Here is a 23,862-nt window from a genome sequence, read left to right on the forward strand (position 1 = left end):
AAAAAATTGCTAATTCGTTCAAAATTTGTGTATGAATTTGCAATCATAGTAGTACTCCATACATATTTTTTTCAAATGTACAATGAGTCGAGTGCGTCATCTAGCAATTGAACATAGAGAGATTGAATTGCGTATTTGTCATTCCGGTTGGCATTAAATTGATGAAATTAGAAAAGTTGGACTTTCATGGGAAGTTTATGTGTCACCTTAAAAGTTATTACAGAGTTTTATGCGTTGTTGAAGCAAATTTCAAATTTATATCTACAATTAGCTGAATTTTACCAAAATCAACTTTAAATTTACAATATATTGCGTGAAAGGCTAAAGATTATATTAAACCAAATATAAGAAACTAAATGACTTCAAAATTTTCATATAAATATATATAACTTAAAATCACCTTAGGAATCGTAATTTAAGGCACATTTAAATGATGACTAAGCATGTTAATTAGATGAACAAACATTGAGACTTTGAAGTCATTAAATGTCTTTGCACAATAGTATTCCTTAATCTTATCAAAAGTTGATTAATGGTGTCTTTTATACCTACTAATCATTTGTATCAACAAGTGTATAATCCAACAAGTCATTGGTTGAAGACTTGAAGTTAGCTATAATTTGATTCAAAGTACAAATTTTCCTGTCGAACCAAACATAATATCGATGTACTCGTATGACTATAAGGTCATTAATATTTTTATACTCCATTCATTTTAAAAGATCAATTACATTGAGATGTCTCCTCTAGATTAACAAATGAATATTAGGAGTATTGTAAACCAATGAAGGCACTACTCTAAAGTCCAATTTGTATGAGCAGATGAGCAGAATGGCTCAATTAAGCACCTATTTAGTGTAGTGGACAGACCACATATGACATATCCTATCAATGGCTCAAACAATGGTCGATGCCAGATGCCCAAATCCATCTACTCCTAAAAAGAAATTGGTAGTGGACATCAAGTCAGCAACCACCTTATACTAAATGTTATCACAAGAACATAAAGCTAAACCGTACCCAACCACAATCATTGAAAAAAAAACCGAAGAAAAAGCCAAAAAAGCACATCCAAAAAAGAAAACTTAATCTGCCTTGTTTGTATCATGCACAATGTATAATCGATTGTACATACCAAAAAAAAAAAAAAAGTTTTCTTATGTTTGTTTGGTTGCATCGAGGAATGATTACATTGAGCTTGAAACAAAAGCAATTTATTAAAAAACATATACTTTCTCTGTTTTTTATTACTTAACCAGGAAAAGTTGAAAGAAAAACTAAAAGACCATATTGCCCTTACCCACTATTCCTGCTCACTGACCAAACCCCCTACCCTTCCCCGTCACTGTCACCACACCTCACCACTGCAACTCTACAACCTCCACCACAAATACAACACCTTCACCACCGGCTAACCCTTTTCTGTCCTCTACGGCGACGACAATCCCTCAAACCATTTCATCACCAAATTCGACCACCACATAAATGTCGTCAACAACAATCACCGGCTTACGACGGCAAGACCAACTGTCATCACGTCAAAACTACTACTCCAATATGCCGTCGTAATTTTATCACCCTTCTTCAATACCCTTGAGCGTAATTTTTACCGAATTAAATACCCACACTCCACCAACCACCGTCCATGAGCATATTTTTCAGAAATTGAGAGCTTGGTGGCCGAATTTGGCTATGGTGGTTTCAGATCTACATTTGTTGGCCAAATTCGACCATCATAGCCTCGATTTTGGTGAACTTTAAGCGTCGCATATATGTGCATTTTTTTCAAAAATTGAAGGTCAAAATTTGGTTGTGGTGGTTCTAGATCGTGCGTTTGGTAAACTTTGAGTACTTCAACGGTGGTGGAAACGGCCGGAGGTGATGAGATTGTGTGTATGGGAGAAGTGTGGAGGCCATTGTCGATGAAGAGGAGAGATAGGACGGTGATGGAGGTGGTGGCTTCCATGGTTAAAGTGGAGGAAAGAGGGAGGATGCGGTGGTGGCTGGTAATCAATTAACTATGGGGTTGACTGAGGTGAGGAAGAAGGAAAGGTTAAAGACTCAAGGATATAGTACTATAGTGTCCTATTATGTTGAAATGGTTATGAGGGGTAAATAAGTAAAAGTGTAGTGTTATATTTGCCATAAAAAGAAACTTCCCAAAAAGGAATACAGGTCAAGTTATAAAGATCGGAGGAAGTAATTATTAAACATTGGCAAACAATCAGAGAGTACACCAAACCTTGAGGATGACAAAAATCAAATACTCCCTCGCCAAGCAAAGGTTAAATATGCAACTACATCTCACACATTGAACATAAAATAAAAATAGCACAATGCTGTGTTTTTAAGTGTCTAAGATGAAAAAGAGAGTACTAACTTCGTACTGATAATACCCAGAACTAAAAACCATGTGATTCTAATATATTAACCTAGCTACTACGATCCAAATAACAACTACTATACTGGAGTCTCATGCCAAAAATACATAGCACAATTCTCCAACTTATCACTGTTCGCCTGATTTTCCAGCAGTTTCTTTAATCTCATCACCGCCCTCCTCCTGAATAAATAGATATATTTGGGCATGGTCAGATAAACAGAGGTGTAGGGGTCACAATTAAAGCTTAAGATGATAATAATATGAGTATGAAATAAAGACAGCAATAAACTTCAAAGACAGCCAAAACAAGAGGTGAAACAGTTGACTGCAAACAAGTACAAAGGCTTCTCAAGCAAACATGATACATGTTCTAAAATGATACAGAGAGGGTATTCATAAACATCAGGCATTAGCAAAGATTAATATACAACTACTAACCCCCAAAATAATGATCAAATTTCTTAGGCAATCATGCTTCTGTAGTTTTGTTCATGATGATGCAAGATTCTATTACATACATTGACAAATAAAATGGTGGAAGGGTGCCCTAGACTATAGTAAGATGATCATTTCCCATAAGAAAAGTCCTACATGTCATCCCATACTTGTCTGGTTAGCATTCCATTACTGACTAATTTAAACTAAGATAGTATATAAAGAAATGTATGCTGCCAGATGTCAAAATTCCTAAAAACGTTCGAAATGCTCAAGATAAGGTATTTAAGGTACTCAAAGCCTCAGACAATGACTCGGGTTATTTTCCTATGTAACCACTAAATCAGAAAACAATTGGCAGCTTGAAGCAGTGTATGATCCCTTATAGCTTCAGACAATAGCCTATTTTGACTACTCTCAGCCAATCTACAGATTATAAAGTCTCACTAAACCTTCCATCCTTGCAGTAGCAACCAATTCTAAATTTCATATTTATTACTTGTTAACCTATCTTAAACAATGGAATAATAATTCTATCTTTAATCAAATCAAGGATAGGGAAAACCATAAAAGAGCCCAAAAAGAGAATCCAGCAGCACATTGGGCGAGAATAAATCAGATTTAAGTGAACTTAACAGTAGGCTACAAAAGGCATAAACAGACTCCTTAGGAACAGATAGATACCGCATTGTCTGAAGTCCACAGGGTCAAATTGTCTCGCAGCAGCTGCATGATCAATGTGCTGTCCTTGTATGAATCCTCACCCAATGTGTCCAGCTCAGAGATAGCCTCGTCAAAAGCCTACATAATATACATTATTTGAAAGTCAGAAAACAGGACAATTTACACCAGAGCATAGCCAACAACCTCATAAAAGGCAGAATAAGGGACAGTCCATAGAAGCTTAAATGGTAAAAATACTTCCAATATTTTTAGTAACCTTTTTAACATAGATCATTATGTTAGGGCTTGATACAGCATAAACCTTCCACAATTACAATGCACTTGATAAGCTAAAAGGTTCAGAATATTCAACAAATTTTTCTAACTGCCAACAAAACAATTATTTGTTCTCTCTAACACAAAATAACTTAAGTTAATTCATAACCAAATAGTCATATAAAGCAAGGCTTTACAAGCATATAATTGTTTTAAAGCATGTGAAGAAATAATGATTTATTTGGAAAATAAAATTCATCAACAGGATCAGTGAACAAACTAATACTAATAAAACAAAACTAGTATACAATGTAATACCTGCTTGGCAAGATTGCAGGCACGGTCAGGAGAATTCAAAATCTCATAATAAAATACGGAGAAGTTAAGAGCAAGCCCAAGCCTAATTGGATGAGTAGGAGGCAATTTCAGCAAGAGCAATATCCTGTATATAAGGGAAAAAAAAATCATATAAAATAAGTCAGCAAATCTCATCCACAAAAACAAATGAGAAAAGGAAATATATTGAAGAACCAACCTGAGCGGACTTGTAAGCCAACAGGGTGTTCTCAGCAGCCTCCTTCCGCTCAGCTCCTGTCTTGAACTCAGCAAGGTACCTGTGATAGTCACCCTTCATCTTCTGGTAGAATACCTTAGACTCGGCAGAGGAAGCCGAAGGGATGAGGTGCGACTCAAGAAGGTTCAAAATCCCATCACAGATCTTGCTAAGCTCGGTCTCAATCTTACCCCTGTACTCCTTGATGTTTGTAACATGATCTTCGTTTCCTCTACTTTCCTCCTTTTGCTCAATCGAAGAAATGATCCTCCAAGAAGCCCTCCTTGCACCAATCACATTCTTGTAAGCCACGGACAAGAGGTTCCTCTCTTCCACAGTAAGCTCCTCGGCATCTGTCATCTTTGCAACTTTCTCCATGAACTCCACCATTTCCTCATACCGCTCAGCCTGCTCGGCCAACTTAGCCATGTAAACACTGTCTTCCCTTGATTCAGTAGCCATTTCCACCATTCACAGCAAAAATAAAAATCTGGCAGCACAAAAGCACAACACATGAGACATACTTTTCTTGTAAGCTAATAGAAATAGCAAAAAAATAAAAAATCCTACAAACTAGAGACAAGTGCACCAGAACCATTCCACTATTCAAATGCAAATCTCAAAACTCATTACAGCAAATTTCATACCAAATCTAATCACTAACAAACCAACCAATCAAATCATCGAAAATATCATACAACATTATATTTCCTTCAATCTCACAAGCTAAAGAACTACAAATCCAACCACAAACGCATTGCCCATACCGATTGACCTGTGATTTTGTCAAAAAATCCTAAACTAATATTAAAAGTTACTTTGTTTCACATTAGTCTTCCTTATCAAAAGAACATAAAATATTAAATTACCAACCCAACTTTAATTATAATAATAATTTCTGTAAAATTTGGTAGATGAGGGGGTCAAAGTAATACATGTCACCCAATTATTTGGTAAACAAAAAAAAAAAAAAAAAAAAAAAAAAACACTCGTACTTTATTATGCCAAAGCTTAAAGGGCAACTATTAATAAATAAATTATGAAAAAATTAAAAAGCAAGCAAATTTCCCAAAAAAAAAAACAAAAAAAAACCATAAGTTATTCAATTGCCAAAATTTTCAGCGATCATCCATGATAATTCTATTGTATCTGAATTTTAATAAACAAACAATGGGGCAATTAATGATATAACGGTTTCCGATTAAACATGATAAACAAAATTAATTAACATAACATACAATCATTAGATTAATTTCATACGCAATTAATAATCGACAATAATCTACAGCAAAAAACGTAAAAGTTGACCAAAGTACAACACCAAAAAGAAAATTAATTTTAAAATAATAAAAATCACAAAAGTCGAATGTTCACACACATTTACGAAACCGGAATCTCGCAAACAAAGATCTGAGACAAATTGAAAATCACAATAATTAAACAAAATATAAAAATTAGTGGATTCGATGAGAAGGAAGAATGAAGCACAAACCCTAAAAATGAAAGGGAAAAGGGAGGAGAGAGAAAAGGGACGTACCAGAGAAAGAGAGGGAGAGGAAGAGGGAGAGTGGAAGGTCAGAAGAAAAGGGAAAGGGAGATTAAATATGGCGAGAATATCATTTCAATTATTAATTTATTGATTAATATGATATAAAATAGAGGGTCCAATTGAAACCTGACACCTGGTTGGGAACCATGGAATCCCATTTTTTTTATTGCAACATTTTTTATTTAATTTTAATTTAATTGCTAAAAAAAAATATACTACTCGTACTTCTGTTCTTGAATGTTTATTTCATTTGATATTACTGGAGCAATTAACGCCTGCGATAATAACTAGTCATGTTCGGAATTCCTTTTATTTTGTCATCGTTAGTAGCGTTAATTAGAGAAAATATGTAAACAAATATTTTTTAGGGCAAATATGTAAATACAAATTTTAGAGACATAATCGTCTCAACACTAGTCATAAAGTGTGGTTCTCATACTTTTTAAATGGGTAAATACATAAATAAACATTTTTAGGGGCATAGTAATCCTCAACATTATTCATAAGAGTTCACTCGTACTTTTAAAAAACATTTTATGAACATAATCGTCTCAACACTATTCATAAAGTGTGGTCATCGTACTTTTAAAAGGGGTAAATACATAAATAAACATTTTTAGGGGCATAATAGTCTCAACACTAATTATAAGAGTTCACTCATACTTTTAAAAAACATTTTAGGGACATAATCGTCTCGACACTATTATACATAAATAATTTATAATTTTTTTGGAAAAAATATATTTCAAAAAAATTATAAATATGAATAACTACGTAATTATAAAATATAAATTATAAATTATATGAATAACTACGTAATTATAATTATAAATATGGCCATGTATCACAATTTTTATTTTTTTTTAGTGTATCATTGATTTACCATTAAAGCTTTTAAATCAGGTATTTTTCATATTCGGTTGTAATATTTTTGTATATGTTTGTGATTTTGTTAATGAAATTAAGAAAGTAAAAAACTACTAAAATTAGGACACAATAGAAAATTAGAAACTATACTATACAAGGGAATCTTAAAGTGAATTCAGATCAATGTTAGCAAAGTCTTAGAACTTACAGATTTTACAAAGCCTCTGTAACCCATTTGCAAGCTAAGCCATATATTACAAATGGTCCTATTAGGCCAATAATATAATCTATTGATTTTACGTGTAAGAAAAATAATAATTACTTTTAATTTTTTATTTATTTTATTATCTTTTTACCGACGCACTCTTCTTTTCACAAAATTATACTCCCCCTATTATTTTAGTGTCCCCATTGAGATTTAGCACATATGTCGACATAGAACTTTGATAAACAATATCTTAATTATTTATATATATATATATATATATATATATATATATATATATATATATATATATATATATATATATATATTTATGTATAATTCACAAACATTGGTCGAAGTAGACCAAGTGAATATAGTGCAACTTACAAAAATATAAAATAATAATAAACGCTAAAAAAGAATAATAGGTAGTGTTTATACTCTCTTTTTTTATCTAACATTTGAAATAAAATATAAATAATAATGATAATAATAATAATAATAATTATTATTATTATTATTATTATTATTATTATTATTATTATTATTATTATAATTATAATTATAATTATGATACAAAGCATGCCTACAATTACATACACTCTTTAAATGGGTATCTTGGACAACGCCCGGGGTACGTACTAGTATATAATAAAAGTTAAAGTGTTAATCCTGGTTGGAGCAAAAAAAACTTTCAAATGAAAAAATACGATGTAGAATGATATAGAGTATGGGAGTAGTACATTATTCTAATAATATTACCTTATATACGTAGTATATGTTGTTTATTATACAAAATACCTATTATAAAATATATTAAAGATATGTTAAAATATTTTCATTGAATGCATATAGAATATACTTATAATATAGTGTTTTTTTTTTTTTGACAAGACTTAGAATATAGTTGCCAAATTGAAAGTTAGATATTATAGGATATATCAGTTAATATGCATGAAGATTTGAAAAAAAAAAATGCTTTAAATAATACGACCTTTAGCCCGTCCGCTAAAAGCAAGTCCACCTTTTGATTATCCCAGAATAATACCACCTTTGGGGGGTGTCCGCTTTAAACAGGTTATTTGTAATCCCCCGTAATTTTGTGAAATTTAAAATTATATTTTAACATATTTTTGTGAATATTTGATTATAGTTATTTATTTACATAAATAATTTTACTATGATTTAAGCAAATAAATTTAATGTTTATAAAACTAATAAAACTATTTCATTAAATTATTTCCCTACCCATATCGTAATCATGCATTAATATGCAAGCCCAACCCATAAATTAGTAAACCCATTCTTTTACCTAAAACCCACTTACGTTAAGCTCAAACCTTAATCTTAGTTTTATTAGAACTAGAAAAACTAAAACCCTTATTTCCCCCTCTAATCTCACGTTAAAAAAAAAAAAAAAAAAAAAAAAAAAAAAAAAAACCCTAAGCTTTCCTCCTCCTACTGCATTCACGATCAAACAAAAAAAAAATAAGGGTCGAAGCTTGTTGCCACCGTAACCACTGCCGCAGCACCGCCCAGGACCCTTGCTGCCGCCTGACCACCATCGCCCAACCACCAGACCGCCGGTTTTCTTTCTTCCTCATTCCTTCCTTATTTCTCCTTCTTCCTTATTATTATTAAAGATTGTTATTTTAATTTATATTGTTAGTTTTAATTACTTTAATCATGTTTAAATTCTTTAAAAACATGAGAAATTATCAAGTTTATAAATTATGATACGTAGTTTAAATTTTCAGATTTACATAATTTGTGAAATTAGGGTTTAAAACTTGATTTTCATGGTTTTAGGGCTTAAAAGCGTATTGCTAAAGTTATTCAATTTGAGCATGATTTTGTTGTGATTTTGCTATGACTATGATGATGTTTAATTCAACAGCAAGTTCTAAATTTTTTCGTAATTAATTTCTGAATCCCGTTGGTAATTCTCCTTAATCACGTTTTGACTGTAACTCGTCTGATTTTCGCAAAAAAAATAGTGTTTTTCGTGTGTAAACGATGTTTTAATCAAACTAAGTGAAAACCACCCTCTCGTGGCCAAATTCAGCCTCTAAATATGGTTTTCGGGCAATTTTTGATTTTTAACGAAGGTTTAATGTTTAAAATAAATTTTCAGATTTTTATAAAGCTTTAAACTTGCTGTAATTTTATGAATAAGTATGTATTTTAATGTTTTTATATAGAAAATTTTAAGAATAATATATAAGCTTTTAATTCTAGCAAAAAGGACGGTTTTACAGTGTTGTTTAATTGAATTTTGAAGGTTTAATTGAGTTTTTATGAAACTAGTTGAATTCTAAATATATATTTTAAGTTTAGATTGTTGTATTTATACACTCTACTATTAAATTAAATTTTCAGATTTTAATCTTGGTTTTAAAAGTTTTAAATCATGGTTTTATGATGGATTTTTTTTAGGTTTTTAACATACTAACCTACCATATAATGATTATTTCAAGTAGAGATGTTTATAAGGTTGTTTTATATTCTTAAACTAAATTTCCATATTATAATCCTTACTTTAAAGTTGCTGGAATTTTATGTTATAAGCTATATTTTTTATGATTTAAGCATATAAACTCATAGTTGAAGTACTAAATTATTAACTGTGGCTATTGGGAATAATTTAAGAGCATTATTTCAATGATTTAAAGGATTTTAAAGTAGTTTGGTATTGCTGTAAAATATATTGCTTGGGTATTAATTGAGCTATGGTTGTCTTGTTTAGGAGAGGACTTCGTAGAAGGTGACTTCTAGCCTTAAGGTGGCCAATCAATTTGTGTACTCAAGGTACGTACAAGAATACAAGGAACCTTGATTTAGGAGCATGCTTAGGGACTTGGAAAAACCTAGAATCATGCTAGGGAACTTGTGGATTGGTTGACATTGTTTGGTAATGAGTTGATTGATGATAAATGTGATGATTGCTTTAATTCATGTATGAGAAATTTGCATTGATTTTTCCTTATGAGCATTATTTATGCAATACTTTGCAAGGAGAGCTTATAAGTAAAGCTACAAGTATACATATGGAATGAATCATTTTAATTACTTATTCATCTGTATTGAAATGGAATGAGTAAAGGAAGAGTTAAAGTCTTATAAGACAAGATTGTGGATATGAGGTGCCTTATGCACTTAAGGTGTTTATACACCGAGGTAGTTAAAGGATTCAATAATAAATGTTATTTGTCACTAATAAATTAAGAATTGAATTGGAAACTTGAATGATTTGAATGATTGATGTATGATTGGTTGTGTTGTTTGCATATGAGTCATCACCAAATTTAAACTGGTAAATCACGTAAAGTGCAAGAAGGATGAGCAATAAAACTCTGGATTTGTGCACATCTAGAGTAATGACAAACAGGGGTTGGGGTTCACGGGGTATTAGCCGTGCACTTTTCAGAGGTCGTCGGATCTACGAGTCTCTTGTTTTAAATTCTTTTAAAATTATAATGAGTTAGATGAGATCTCATACTAGCTATGGCCACGGAGTCGCGCCCGTCTGCCATTGGATGTTTATTAATGTCTTCTGAAAGGAGGCATAGAGTTTTCTTATTTAATGTTCCGGAATGGAGCACAGGGGGACAACCCGATCTATTGCTTAATCCAATCAATTAATGAAGTGGTCAGTGCTACTTAGATAAAAACTTTGTAATAAGTAACAATTGAATCATGTGTTCGAGTCAATGATTATATTGAGTGTATGGAATGCTTGTTAGTATCATGCTAAGGCTCTTTACTGTGTTTCGTAGCTTGTATGTACTCAGCGTTGCTGATGACGTGCTTTTATGTGTTTCTCTTGGTCATGGCCTTCGCCTTCAATGACCCTGTAATGATCCAATTCTTACACTTGTAATATTGGGGAACAGACTAATCACAGGTTTCTGCATAAACTGAACTTGCATTAGGGTGATGGGATTTGAGTGGAGCGTTGGTTAATCATTTAGCTTATTTCATTTCATAAATTGATGTTATTTTGACTCTAACTCTACTCGCTTCCTATTTTACTGGGTTTTGAATAAGGGCCGTTATGGTTCCAACTTGTAAGTCTAAATTTGGTTTTGATTATTAGTATTGAAACTTACATTTTCTTTTAAAACTAAATTAGTTTTCCGCTGCTAATATTTGAAACTAGCATTAACGTTTGAACACGTGGCGGTAGCACGCCAGTAATTCTCTCACAGGTTATTAAAAGTATTTATAGGTTACTACAGGTTATTACAGGTTAATACAGGTTTTAAAGAGAAAATTATTGGGGTGTTACATTATTTTACCTACAACCTGAGTAACCGGTTAATTTTTTTTTTTTTTTCTGTTTAATATATTCATTTAACAATGTAATTGATCTTAATAACAACTTTAATTATGATTTTATTAACAATTAAATCAAAAAACAAAATAATAAAAAAAAAATCAGCCCCCTCCCTGCCCTGCCACCCATCACCCTCCTCCTTTACCATCGCTCCCCCACCACAACATTCTTATCCTACACACAGCCACCCCGCACAACAGCTACCCCTGCTTTTCTCACCCCTGTCATCTCCGCAACACACCGAAACAGAGCCACCAGCAGCCCCTGCGACCTGCACCTCCCCTCCACCAACCCGCACAACAATCCACAGCATCTCCAATAGCCCCACCTGCCCTCACCATCAGCCGCCTCCCCCACTCAACAAATCGCACAACCAAAACAGAGCTCCGGCCAGCAGAGCCTAACCGCAACCATCAACGGTCGTCGCAGCACCACCAATTAGCAACAAGTTCTTCGGAGCCTCGCAATTCACCCACAAAACCCCCATTTTAGCTAAATCAATTATCATCCCACCGTCTTGCTTTGATGGGGCTTGAGATTGCTTCATCAGTCCATATAAAACTTCAACGATCTTAATTTCAATGGTGTCTTGTGTCGACGGCGACAATTTCGAAGACGATTTTGGTGGCCGTTGTTGTTTCGGTCCATTAGCCGCCTTCTACACCGGATTAGAACATAGTCAAATCCACAAAAACACATACAAACATCACTGGAGAAGAAGGGGATGAATTTGGGTTGGCTGGGGTTGGGATGCCGACAGTGGCAGTGGTGGTGGTGGGGCTGGTTTACGGTTAGGGATGGGTTTATTCTTTTTTTTTTTAAAATTTTTTTTAACCAATATAACAATAATTTTAAAAAGTTAAAAACATTTATATATATATATATATATATATATATATTGAGACCAATAAAATGATGACACGTGTCCATATAACCTATTAATCAGGTTACCAACAGGTTACAGCCTGTTTAAAGCGGACACCCCCCAAAGGTGGTATTATTCTGGGATAATCAAAAGATGGACTTGTTTTTAGCGGACGGGCTAAAGGTCATATTATTTAAAACAATTTTTCTAAAAAAAAAAAGGAAAGTGAAAGTGGCGGGCAATTTTTTAATCAGAACATGTTAAGTATCATGTCAGTTTCGCTTTTAGTATTATGTTATTGATTGATTGATTGATACCATGTGTATTTATTACTCCGTAATGGTCAAGTGAAGGCAATGAAGATCACGTACAAGCAAAATGGGCAGAAGTTTACAGGGCAAAGCTGCAATATATTCTTTATCGTACTTTAGGCCCTTGCTACTTGTTTTCGCAAAGTTATCACTAGTTATTTAGAAAAGTTCGAAAGTCCACTAAAAGTTGTACAACCACGTTAAAGATCCAAAGAGATTCGTCATTAAACCTAATATTATCTTCAAATGAAAACAACTCGCTCCATGAGACAATAAACAACTTCATTACATTTACAAAAACAAAACCAGAAATAGCTAGACTCCATCAATATATCATTCAGCCGGTTAAAACTTGAAAGTTATAAAGTAAACCTCTTTCAAAAAAAAGTGAACCAAATCAATAGCCAAGCGGAAGTTATAACAATACAAATGAATCAGCCGATAGCCGAACGGGCAAGGCCCAAAAGGGCCAACACTAAAAAAAAAATATACGTATGACAGAAATAAACACAGAAAGCAAAACGCTGTGGTTCAACCATTTATGAGTTCTGACTTTCACTAATCAAATTTTGGTTGCAATTCTGAACCCTCTTCAACTATCCACAAAGCCAAGGTAAACACGTCATTGATTCGATTAAAGGGTTGCAATTTTTTTGCTGGAAATTTTGATCAGTCAAATGGGTATTCTCCAAGAAGCCAGAGAAAATCATGTCAAGAAGAAGGTTGAAGAAGGTGAGAGATTTGTATTATCCTTTAATTGCACTTTCTTAAACCCTAATTATCCCCTATTTTTTCTAATCATCCCCTTGATTTTTAGATTGTAGGTGAAAATTGCAGTGTTTTAATTGAAAATTACATTTATTATAGTTATCTGGGTATCAAGAAATTTCATTTTTATAGTTTGATTTGCTTAATTTTTGCATGTTTCTCTTATTTTCTTGTTGTAATCTATCAATGCTTATGATTTCGCATTGGGGTTATATTGTTTGTTTAGGTTTAATTGATTAGAAGGCAGAGTTTGAAGTAGTTGGTAGATTAAGTAGGAGATAAAAAGGGTGTGATTTTAGGTTTGGTAAAAGATTGTATGATTTCAAGTTTAAAGAAATAAAATGAAAAGAAATTTCAGATTAGTATAATGAGAAATGCAGCTTGTAGTTTAGAAAAATGCAGTGAAAAAGCCTGAATTAGATGTTTACCATGTGGGTATTGTCCTATATTTTGGTCACCACATTTGCAACTGAGCAAGTAGTAGATACGCTCTTACACCTCTGCATAGACTCATGGAGAAATGAGATAAACGGTTACATATGCTGGGCGTCTCTCATTTAACTCTAGCCTAGATACCTCTTGCATTCGTGACCTTGTGATGTAATTTTTTTGATTTTGATGTGTGCTTTCCTCACACACTTGTAGTCTTTGTTCCAAGGATTAGGCTCAGGTAGGCATTGTATCTCTACGTCCAGTGAACTATGTAGAATTCACGATTTATGTAATTGTATTCATTGTCTTTTTTTTGGATTTTGACTTTGCTAATTGTATGTTAACCTAACTTCCAGCTTTACGCAGCAAAATGAAGGCGAAGGCACTAAAAGAATGTGATACTTATACTTCAAAGTATGCTGAATGTGCTTATGGAAGGACTCTATCCGTTGTTTGGAAGTGTAGGCAAACAAGCAAAGGAATTGAATAATTGCCTTCATCAATAGTAAGTGCACTCAGTTTACAATGCTTGTCTATTAAGTAATGGTTGTAAAGTCAAAATTGAAGTCAGTAGTCTTAAATGTAACAAATTTTGGAGGCGTATATGAAGTTTTAATATTTACATTTATGCCAGGTTGACAACCCTGTAGGCTAATCATGACTGATAGCATTCTTGTAAAGAAACCTTTGTGTAAACTAATTGCAAGGTTATTATGTCTTCTGGAAGGCATATGCATCACAACTAACCTTTCTCAATTATTCATTATCTTCATTCTCTTTATGTGGATGATTCTCTTATTTTCTATTGCATACTTTACGATAGAGTTTGAGACAGACCTTTTTTATTTTTTGAAGCAATGTTTGGCTTGAGTTGCGAGGTTCTTAATTTGGAGACTTTGCTGATTTATTTGGCTTGGAGTAGACTCTCTTCCATCTTCCTATCTTGGCTTCTAGTTGGGGCTCTGCTCCATCATGTAAATCTGTTTGGTTGATTAACGTTGTTGAATACATGTTATGCTGTGTGCTATTTTACTATTATGTTCGTGTTCGGTATTCCGGCAAGTATGTGCTAAAGGCTTAAAGCCAAAGGATGTTTGAGTGATACTTCATTGGCTATCAAAGATTGAAATAAACGACTTTCATTGGGTTAAGTGGGAAGATGTGTGTCACCCCAAGCATTTTGGTGGTCTTGGTCTTAGGCCTATCAGTACCATGTATATTTCTCTTGAGGCGGCTATATGGCCTTGAAAGTATGCAAAGGGAAATGGGCTTTATGTACGAATGTCAGTAAAATTTAATTTGATGTAGAGAGGCTAGGGTGGAAGATGAGGCCAGGGTGGTGGAGCAAGATGGTCTTTTTCTTTGCAAGAGTAGGCATTTGGAAATCCATATTAGAAGGGTTTTGTCTTTTCAAGTCTTCAACTGTTTGAGGTAATGAGTGGTTTAAGGTTTAATTATGTCATGAAATTTGTTCCGAAGACTCATCCTTATATGCTCATTTATTGAAGCTGTTCAAAATGACCTTCGTAAGGAAGAAGTTTCTTTTTTCAAGATTTGTTAATGCTTGGGAAGAATATATAGTCTTTAGATCTTGAGGGTAATGAGTCAATGTGCTGGTGCTTGATAAAAGTGTTTTTTTCTTATTAAATTTTATGTTAGATTTTAGGTATATTAGGAAAAATTTCTTGTAGGATTTCCTAGCTTAGCTCCTCCTATAGCATTTCTTGTCAGGAAAAAACCACAAAAGCTTAAAAAGGATTTTTTTCAAGAAGGATTATTGTTGTTGCAAGTCATTGTAGTTTATGTCATAAAGAAGAGTTTTGTAATCATCCTTTCTCTTCTGTCCTCTGAAATTTTCTCATAATCTCATTGGCACTTTGTGATGAGTGGAGTGCAATGTTGTTCCACCAAAGATGCTCTTGTGGCTTTTGAAATGTAGGATTAGGGTTGAAATGTGGGGGTGGTTCCATTGGCAATCAGTTATGAGAGGCACTTGACGCTATACTTTTTCATTTTTCCTAAATTGAAAACAAATAAGCACTATCAGGAATCTAGCGTTACTAGTTCTAGTGCCAGAAGGTACATTGTATAACAATCTAGTATGGAGTATTATTTTGTTTGCAGCAGGTACCTGTAGGTCACTGTGTACATAAGCTTAAGCTGCATTTTGTTTTACTCTCTCTCTCTCTCTGTAATGCAATATACTTTCAGAAAATAAGACAAATAAAAAATAAAACAATGGTGAAGCTCAAGGTTATGATGGGCTTGTGAAGATTGAATACTTAATAAGGATTGGAAGATTGAATTCATTTAAAAAAAAAAGAATAAAATTAGTTAAGCTAAATTTTCGTGTATATTAAAAGCTGTTAAGTCTGTTGTCTGAAGGTTCAGCCCCTTGCTTGTGCTGAATAATCTCTCGTGCTATTGTTGTGTTGTATTGTTGTGGTATTGGGAACCTAATTTGGGAATCTAATTTGTTTTAATGATTTCAAGAAGTAATTCTGGTGTCCTTTGGGTGTGTTAGTAAAAAGATCAGCAAAATATCTTTCTGATATATTATCATAATGACAATTAAATATTTAACTTATTGTTACCAAATTTGCAGTACCAATGACTCTGTTCTGGAAGAAATGAAGAAAGAGTACATGATACAGGAGGAGGCCAAGAGCTCTGCTAGAGTCTGAGCTTATATAATGAGATGTTTAATTTGAACTGAGGAGCCAGGGAAGAGCTAAAGTGCAGTGTGTCTTGATATCGTGTGTTGGAATATCAATGGTATGGCAGCTACTTACATCCTTTTCAAAGTCCCTTGCATAGTTATACATCAAAACTGAGCAAGAATGTGGGCAATTGCAAACCCTGCGTAGGATTTTAGTGTAATGATGCACTATTGGTTTTTAGGAATTTTGACAATTATGCACTGTAATTCAAATCCATTGGCGTTGAATTGAGCTTGGAGTTTGGAATAGATTGATAATTGGCCTAAATTTCTTTCTGTTTAGTTTTCCTCATCTTATTTGCGAGCATCTTTCAAATTCTTTGTAGCACCTGCGCACTGGATAAAGCTTATGTTACCTAGGCTTGAACGCCCCTAACCCTTCGTGTTTCTGTTTTTGTTATCACAAAGACTTGTATACAACAGATGCAATTGTATTTAACAAGTAGAGTCAACTTTGTCAAGGATGAAAAATACACCCGTTACATACAAGACATATTGTATGTTTTTGGTATGTGATGGCATTTGTACGTGTAAAACTTCCATTGACACGGTCTCTAGATCTTATCTTGTGGTGATGAATTTATGTTATGAAGGCTTTTCTTATGATGAATGCAACCCAGACGCATAACTATGGATACGGGTTGGCTATCTGTGATCCAGCACTACAGTTATAAACAGCATTTTAAAGACTTCATGTTTTATTGTTTTGAATCTACTGCTGCCAGTTTCACACTAGGGCACTACACAGATTCAAGTTCATTTAATTTCTCTTACCCTTGTGTTTACCAAACTGATACATCTCTGAGAATGGTGATGTATTGGTCAAATTATGTTTTTGAAATTGACGAGTTGTTTTCTTTTGTATTTCCAAATTCCAATGTTGTGTTTAAAAGTTAAGAATGATGTTACGAAGCTGCACAAAGAAACTTTAGCTTCATAGCTCCCTGTTGACTGTCAAGTATATAAGCATAAACCTCTCTTATAGTCCATTTCATAATCGCCTATGGAGGTTAGAACACAAATAAGACCTGGAGTTGGGTGACCTTAACTTCTAGCGAAAGCTGAAGGGCGATTGAAAGTAGGACACCTTATGGAGTTATGGACATATGTATGGGTATTCAGCGTGTTCTCGTCTATGCTGCAATGAGTAAGGTTTCATAATGTGTAATTTAAGTTGCAGTCTATATCTACAAAAAGAGTTGTATGGTTGGGACACGACACAAACAGATCTTAGAAAATCATCACTAGGTAATTTTTTGTGATCATCTATAAGCGCTTATCATCCTAATTAGTATAAAGTATGATTGTATGAATAATAAGTCCATGGCTACAAAACACGTTCCTTTTCCTCAATTTAACCTCATACTCTTTAACTGGCAAAATTCTACTCAATCTAAAAACATGATCAGATTCCACCCGAAAATTTAGGGTCTTGAATACAATTTTGTACATCCTGAAAAGCAACTGAATTGTGATTTGATTTACCGACTTGACCAAATGATTTGACAAGCGAGTGAAGAATGTCCAATAAAAAAGTCGACGTGACCCTGGCATTAACTCAACAATGGTTGGACTGGAGGCACTAGTTGTTCCCACAAAAACCAAAAACCTAAAGAAAAGGGCCACTGAGTTACTGAAAAGACTCGTGTTTAATCTGCTAGCATATGGATAACAGGAACATTATACAAAAGCAATCTAACTGAAGAATTAATATGCTTACATGCTGACAATCAGTCATATAGCAAAGATACTCAGCAGAAACTTCTTCAGAAAATATGCTACAGAGTCAAGATATAGGTAGAGTAAAAAGCTACTGTAAGAGATAATATGTCTTTGTCTTGCTCTCAAATACATAGTCAAAAGGAGAACAATATGCGGGAGCATAAAGCTACAGAGATTTGCATATCCGCGGTGGCAATGAAAGATTTGTTTTTGGTGAGGAAGAAAAGGATAGAAAGAATCCAATCATATATCAGACGATATGGGTATGCCAGAGCAGAAGGTATCGCTGTTAGCTCAACCTCAACAGGTCAAATCACAATCTTATAATCCTCATGGGCGGAAATCCATTTTCTGTACTTGGAAATTCATAGTTCTGCATATCATCCTTGGAGGAATAAAATCTATTTGGGACCCCTGAATATTGTACATGCTTAAAGTAGTAAATTAAAAGACTATAAGCTGGACTTGCCTTGTCACAGTCCATGAATGTTGCTTTAGCGTTTGCAAAGCAAATTTTCATGTTGACTCTAACAACTCTGTTCAGAATCCATGCATTTGATCAGAATATAACGTGCAGTCGTGCAAGCTTCCAGTCAGCTTAGCCAGTTCTTGAGGTCAGGATATCATAGATTCTATTAAAAAATAAACTTTTTCAAGCATTCTTAGAGAAATCTATGTAATATTAATTTAAGCCATCTTCTAAGTACTTCGTACCTGCATCACGAGCAAGGGAGAAAAAGTCTAGTTAAAAGAATTTTGAGTAAAGAATATATCTTCCAGATTTCAGACTGACTCTGCTAAAATTAAAAAGAAGAATATCAAAAGAATATATGGCCTTTTCAACCAAGAGATTACTCTGAATTAAGCAGGATTTCCCCCTTTGCCAGAATATTCATAATCATAATTCAAAATAGATGCATGGAATTATTGTGGCTAAATTTATAAACAAATAAACATCAAGCTCAATCAGTATGAAAATATCAGAGCCCTAGAAAAAATTGTCATGCATTGAATCATGAACCCTCTATGTGCTTAGGCAAAGTATTATCCTTGGACCTCGAATCTTATTTTCAAAGAACTAACACATATTATTCTTAGGCAAAGTCAGATTTGATTGTATTTCAATAATACAAGTGCTTCAGCACAGGCACAAGGATGACAGGTTTTCGTCCTCAGTCTCGTATTTGACCTGCAGCCTAAACCTAACAGTAGGAAAACAAAGTCTTTCTGGAAATGTGAAAAATGATTTGCACGAAAGATCAACCATCATGGAATAACTCCTAATTTATTTCCAGGTCAGAAAGTCAAAAGCTAAGCCAGAAGGTGATAATGCAAACCAATGGCTTAGAAAAGGTCCCAATAAGATGCTAGCAAACACCTCAAATCCAGAATGAAGGACAAATATAATTCCCTTAAATTCAAATAGCATATCACAAGAATTTACTCAAAGCATCTTAAGAATAAGAACTTTAAGCCTTGTATGTTTGAATGCATGCACTATTAAGTTGGCCATAAGCCGAATGGGCAATTGCCCCTAGAACCATATAGCTCCAAAAACTCATCAGATTCTGGTCAATCAGAACAAAGATAACACATCCGACTTTATAAACCATGTTTATCACACTTTCAAATGGCTATTGATGTAGAAAGATTAATTTTGGTTTCATTCTTGAAACCATTATCTTCCATGTTAGAATTTGATACAGTTGAGATTTAGGAATCATTCTCAAACAGTTATCTAACCCTCCCTCCCACTCCTACTCCCCAAATATAAAAGCAAAGAACATAAAAATCATCTTAAATAGGTTTTGTGATCAACAATATAAGTATATTCATGTTGTTAATACTTTTTTAGGCCAGTAAAGCTTTACGGTATTATAGTGAATTAATTCAAAACATCTAATAAATATGTTCTTTGAAACAGCTTGTTTGCAATTGATTAGACATCACCAAAACAGCCTTTTCCAATAATTAGCAAGGTTACACACATCTGATCCCATCAGTTCACACAAGGCGAGCCTCATCTGAGGCACTGTCGTAGACTCGTAGTTATTGTACAGTATGATAGGCTAGAATGATTGAGATTCATATTGTCAAAATCTTACTGTACATAGGCATTTGCTAATCGATAAACATCCAATATATATACGGTGCCAAAAGACAGAAACATTATCTCTCCAGTTACAGCTTCCCACAGAAGCCTAAAGGATGATCAACAGATTCCATTTAGGGGCATTTGATAGACAAGTCCTAACAAGATGTGTTAGAGGTGGAATTACATTCTCTGTTTCATCAACTTGTAACAGTCTCTTCCAATGAATTACTGATGTTTGGACCCACTGCATGAAATTATTTTCATTACTTATGGTGCATATGCACCAGTTACGCCAAATAACAAATCACCGGCTAAATCTCGTCTCTGTTGACAAGATTTTGGTGATTCCTTTCTAGCCATCCAAACAAACATATCAGTTAAATTCAAGTTTATCAGCAGCTAAGTATTGTTGGCTGTCAGTGCCGTGCTTGTACCATCAGATACTGTTATCATTATTCCATCATGTTGCCAAGGTTGATTAGATACTATGGAAACATCCAACCAAAGGTTTAACTACATACAAATAGTATCAACAAAAAGCTAGATGCTGGACACCCTAGACGAAATTTCAATCCACCTCACAAAAACGGTGAGCTCCCAATTTCCCACTTGTCAAATAAAGAGAGCATCAAGTTTTTTTTCTAGTTTGAAGTATTCACATTGGTCATCTTTTTTGACCTCTTCCCCTATATAAGGACTCAATGAAATACTGACCTGCATAATAACACATATTCTCTTATTTGTAAAGTCAAAAAGAGAATGGCTGCCCTCTCTCTAGATCCGAGACTGAGTCTCAATGCAAGAAAACACCACCATCACGGTGCTTTAGTGGAAGAAATAGAAGGGCTCATCAGGGTATATAAAGATGGGCATGTTGAAAGGCTACCTATCATCCCAAATGTCCCTTGCAGCATTCCTTCTGAGCTAAGGGTGACTTCAAGGGATATTGTCTTGGACAGATCAACTAATCTGTGGGCACGTGTCTATGTTCCGCAAGGACAAAGGAACCTGCCTCTACTTGTCTACTTCCACGGAGGAGGTTTCTGTGTAGGTTCAGCAGCGTGGAACTGTTACCATGACTTCATATCCAACCTAGCATCTAAAGCAGGTTGTGTAGTCATGTCGGTAAACTACCGTCTAGCCCCTGAAAACCGTCTTCCTGCTGCCTATGAGGATGGTTACAACACCGTCATGTGGGTGAAGGAGCAAGCTACCAATGGCTCAAGAGAGCATTCTTGGTGGCTAAGCTGCTGCAATTTCTTAGGTTTCTTCCTAGCAGGTGACAGCGCAGGAGCTAACATAGCTCATAATGTCGTTCTAAGATTTGGGACAGCAGATCAGCAAGGTCAACCCTTCTAAGGCCACTCTCTCACCGAGGCACTATCCTAATCCAACCTTTCTTTGGAGGTGAGGCACGGACTGCATCTGAAAAGGCCCCTCAACCATATGGATCAGCACTTACTTTATCAGCAGCTGATACCTATTGGCGGTTATCCCTCCCTATGGGCTCTACCCGGGAGCATCCATGGTGCAACCCTCTAGCCAAAGGTGCAGCTAAATTGAATAGTATAGAACTTCCAGCTACAATGGTGTTTGTGTCAGACATGGATATCTTGATGGATAGGAACAAGGAGTTCTGCTCTACCATGGCTAATGCAGTAAGAAGGTAAAAATGATGGTCTACAAGGGTGTGGGTCACGCATTTCAGATCCTACATAGCTCGTCACTCTCCAAAGCTCGCACACAAGAAATGATTGGCCACTTAAAAGCTTTCATTCACAGCTGAACAGAATAATCCCTGAGAATCTGTGATCATTACTTTTTCTAAGTTCATTCCTGCTTCAATTTAGGTCTTATAGTAGTATTGTTATTTACCTATTACATGAAAATGCAAACTTTGTACAGAATATGTATTGTGGAGTGATATGATTACTGAAATCTAGCATAATTTGCTGGATATTCCCATTGTTCATTATATTTACTTCATTCATTTAGATCCTAATATCAAAGTTTGAATCTTGGTGACATCAACTTAAGAATTCTTAACACAAATAATTGGAGAATCATATTAAATCCATTATTTTCCGCAATAGTTACTTATGTTACAACGCCTACCCTAACAAGAGGGAAATATATAACAGGTGAAAAGCAAAAACAAGGATCACACAAACCCCTATTACTATCCCATCTCACCCTCCGAAATTAATTAATCTTACACTCATGAACAATAAAAACAGCTAATTGAAACCTCTAATAGCAGCTCACAAAACAAAGTGCTAGTTGCTAATACAAAACATAAGCAAATTCATCCAATTAACAAAAATCCTGGCAATTAAAAAATGTAAACACACATGCAAACAATAATAATAAATCACAAAATTAACACAAAATAACAATAAAATTTCTAGTTAGATTACACACCTTTTGCTTGGTGATGAATTGGCAACTGCAGGACACTGTGAAGATATCAGCAGGGAAAAAAAGATATTCGTACTAAGTATGAATAAATGGGACTTGTGTATGTTTTGTGTAGGAAGTTTAGCTCCCTACCCTGAGGAACGTTATGTTATTATCCCACTATAAAGAAGACTATATTAATGATAGAGTATATAAATCGAAGATAAGTTTCAACCATTTAAATTTTTAATTGAGTTAGTCCTTTATCATGATATTAGAGATAACATGACATAAAATAGAGTATATAAATCGATCTTAGGTTTCAAGGTCTTCAACCATCCGCTTAAACTTTTGGTTGAAGGCAAAAATGATGAATTATTCCAATTTTTTTTGGTTATACTTTGTACTTCAAAATTTTTTGTTAGTATCTTCACATCTTCTAATGATTATGTTATTTGTCACTCTGTACTCGTACTAAAGACTTCATACTTCGTATTTGTTACTTTAAACTCATACTTAAATACTTCATATTTCGTATAAAGTACTCATACGGAATAATGATTGTTCGTAGTCAAAGTTTTCAAAGTTCAACACTACAAATTGCAATGAAACAATCTTTTAAATAAAAAGGAAGTAACTTCGACATTTTAAGTTTTTAACCAGCTAATCTCGATTATATCCCCGTAACGCCACTCGAGAATCTAACATCCGTATAATAATGTTATATCCTTCTAATTGCGGATTTACGAAATAGTAGGAGATTAGGGTGTTTGACAATTGACATTTTGTCTAGTTTTTGACTTTTTAGTTTGGTCAAACAACCAACAAATATGGTTGGTGGTTGGCTTTTTTTATTGGCTTTTAAGCTGACTTTTCTGCCAAAAGCCAAAAGCTAATAGGAGTAGCTTTTGCAATTGGCTTTTAGCTTGTTGGCCCACTTAATCTCTAATAAAGTTCTAACAACCACTAATAATTTTATTAAACACTTTTTAAACAGTTTTAAACAACTAACTTAAAAAGTCAATCCATACAACTAATACTTCTAGCGAGACAAACAAGCCTAACACTCAACCGCCGATTGCCAAACAATCACATTACCGGAGTTGTGGTTCGTTCGTCTAGCATTTCAAACTGAGAGTGAATATAACAATTCCATATTAGCTACTTCCTCAGCTTATGATTGCTCCTCTGCAATGGGAGCTCTTGTAAACTGAACATTACTCTCTTCTACATTGCAAATTCTTCGTCTTCATCTTTTCTCAGAATCTCAATCAAATCAAAACCTT

General features: G+C 34.1%; 1 protein-coding gene, 1 long non-coding RNA gene and 2 pseudogenes across 2 annotated transcripts; 2 read left to right on the forward strand and 2 right to left on the reverse strand.

The window, feature by feature from the left end:
- Positions 1 to 2,190: 2,190 nt before the first annotated feature.
- On the reverse strand, positions 2,191 to 5,706 carry LOC110728343 (annotated as a pseudogene).
- A 7,203-nt stretch (positions 5,707 to 12,909) lies between these two features.
- LOC110728344 lies at positions 12,910 to 16,965 on the forward strand (annotated as a pseudogene).
- A 1,080-nt stretch (positions 16,966 to 18,045) lies between these two features.
- Positions 18,046 to 22,737, reverse strand: LOC110728346. Its single transcript, XR_002512672.1, has 2 exons — positions 22,601 to 22,737; positions 18,046 to 18,798 (listed from the first exon to the last, which is right to left on the reverse strand). It is a non-coding gene; the product is annotated as an uncharacterized LOC110728346 (long non-coding RNA).
- LOC110728345 (probable carboxylesterase 17) lies at positions 20,893 to 22,024 on the forward strand. Its single transcript, XM_021907993.1, is given in 3 exon segments — positions 20,893 to 21,506; positions 21,509 to 21,835; positions 21,838 to 22,024. Coding segments are annotated over 3 exon segments (1,023 nt in total). The 5' UTR covers positions 20,893 to 20,938; the 3' UTR covers positions 21,966 to 22,024.
- Positions 22,738 to 23,862: the final 1,125 nt, after the last annotated feature.

This window comes from Chenopodium quinoa, unplaced genomic scaffold (assembly GCF_001683475.1).
Source record: "Chenopodium quinoa cultivar QQ74 unplaced genomic scaffold, ASM168347v1, whole genome shotgun sequence".
Taxonomy (NCBI): Eukaryota; Viridiplantae; Streptophyta; class Magnoliopsida; order Caryophyllales; family Amaranthaceae; genus Chenopodium; species Chenopodium quinoa.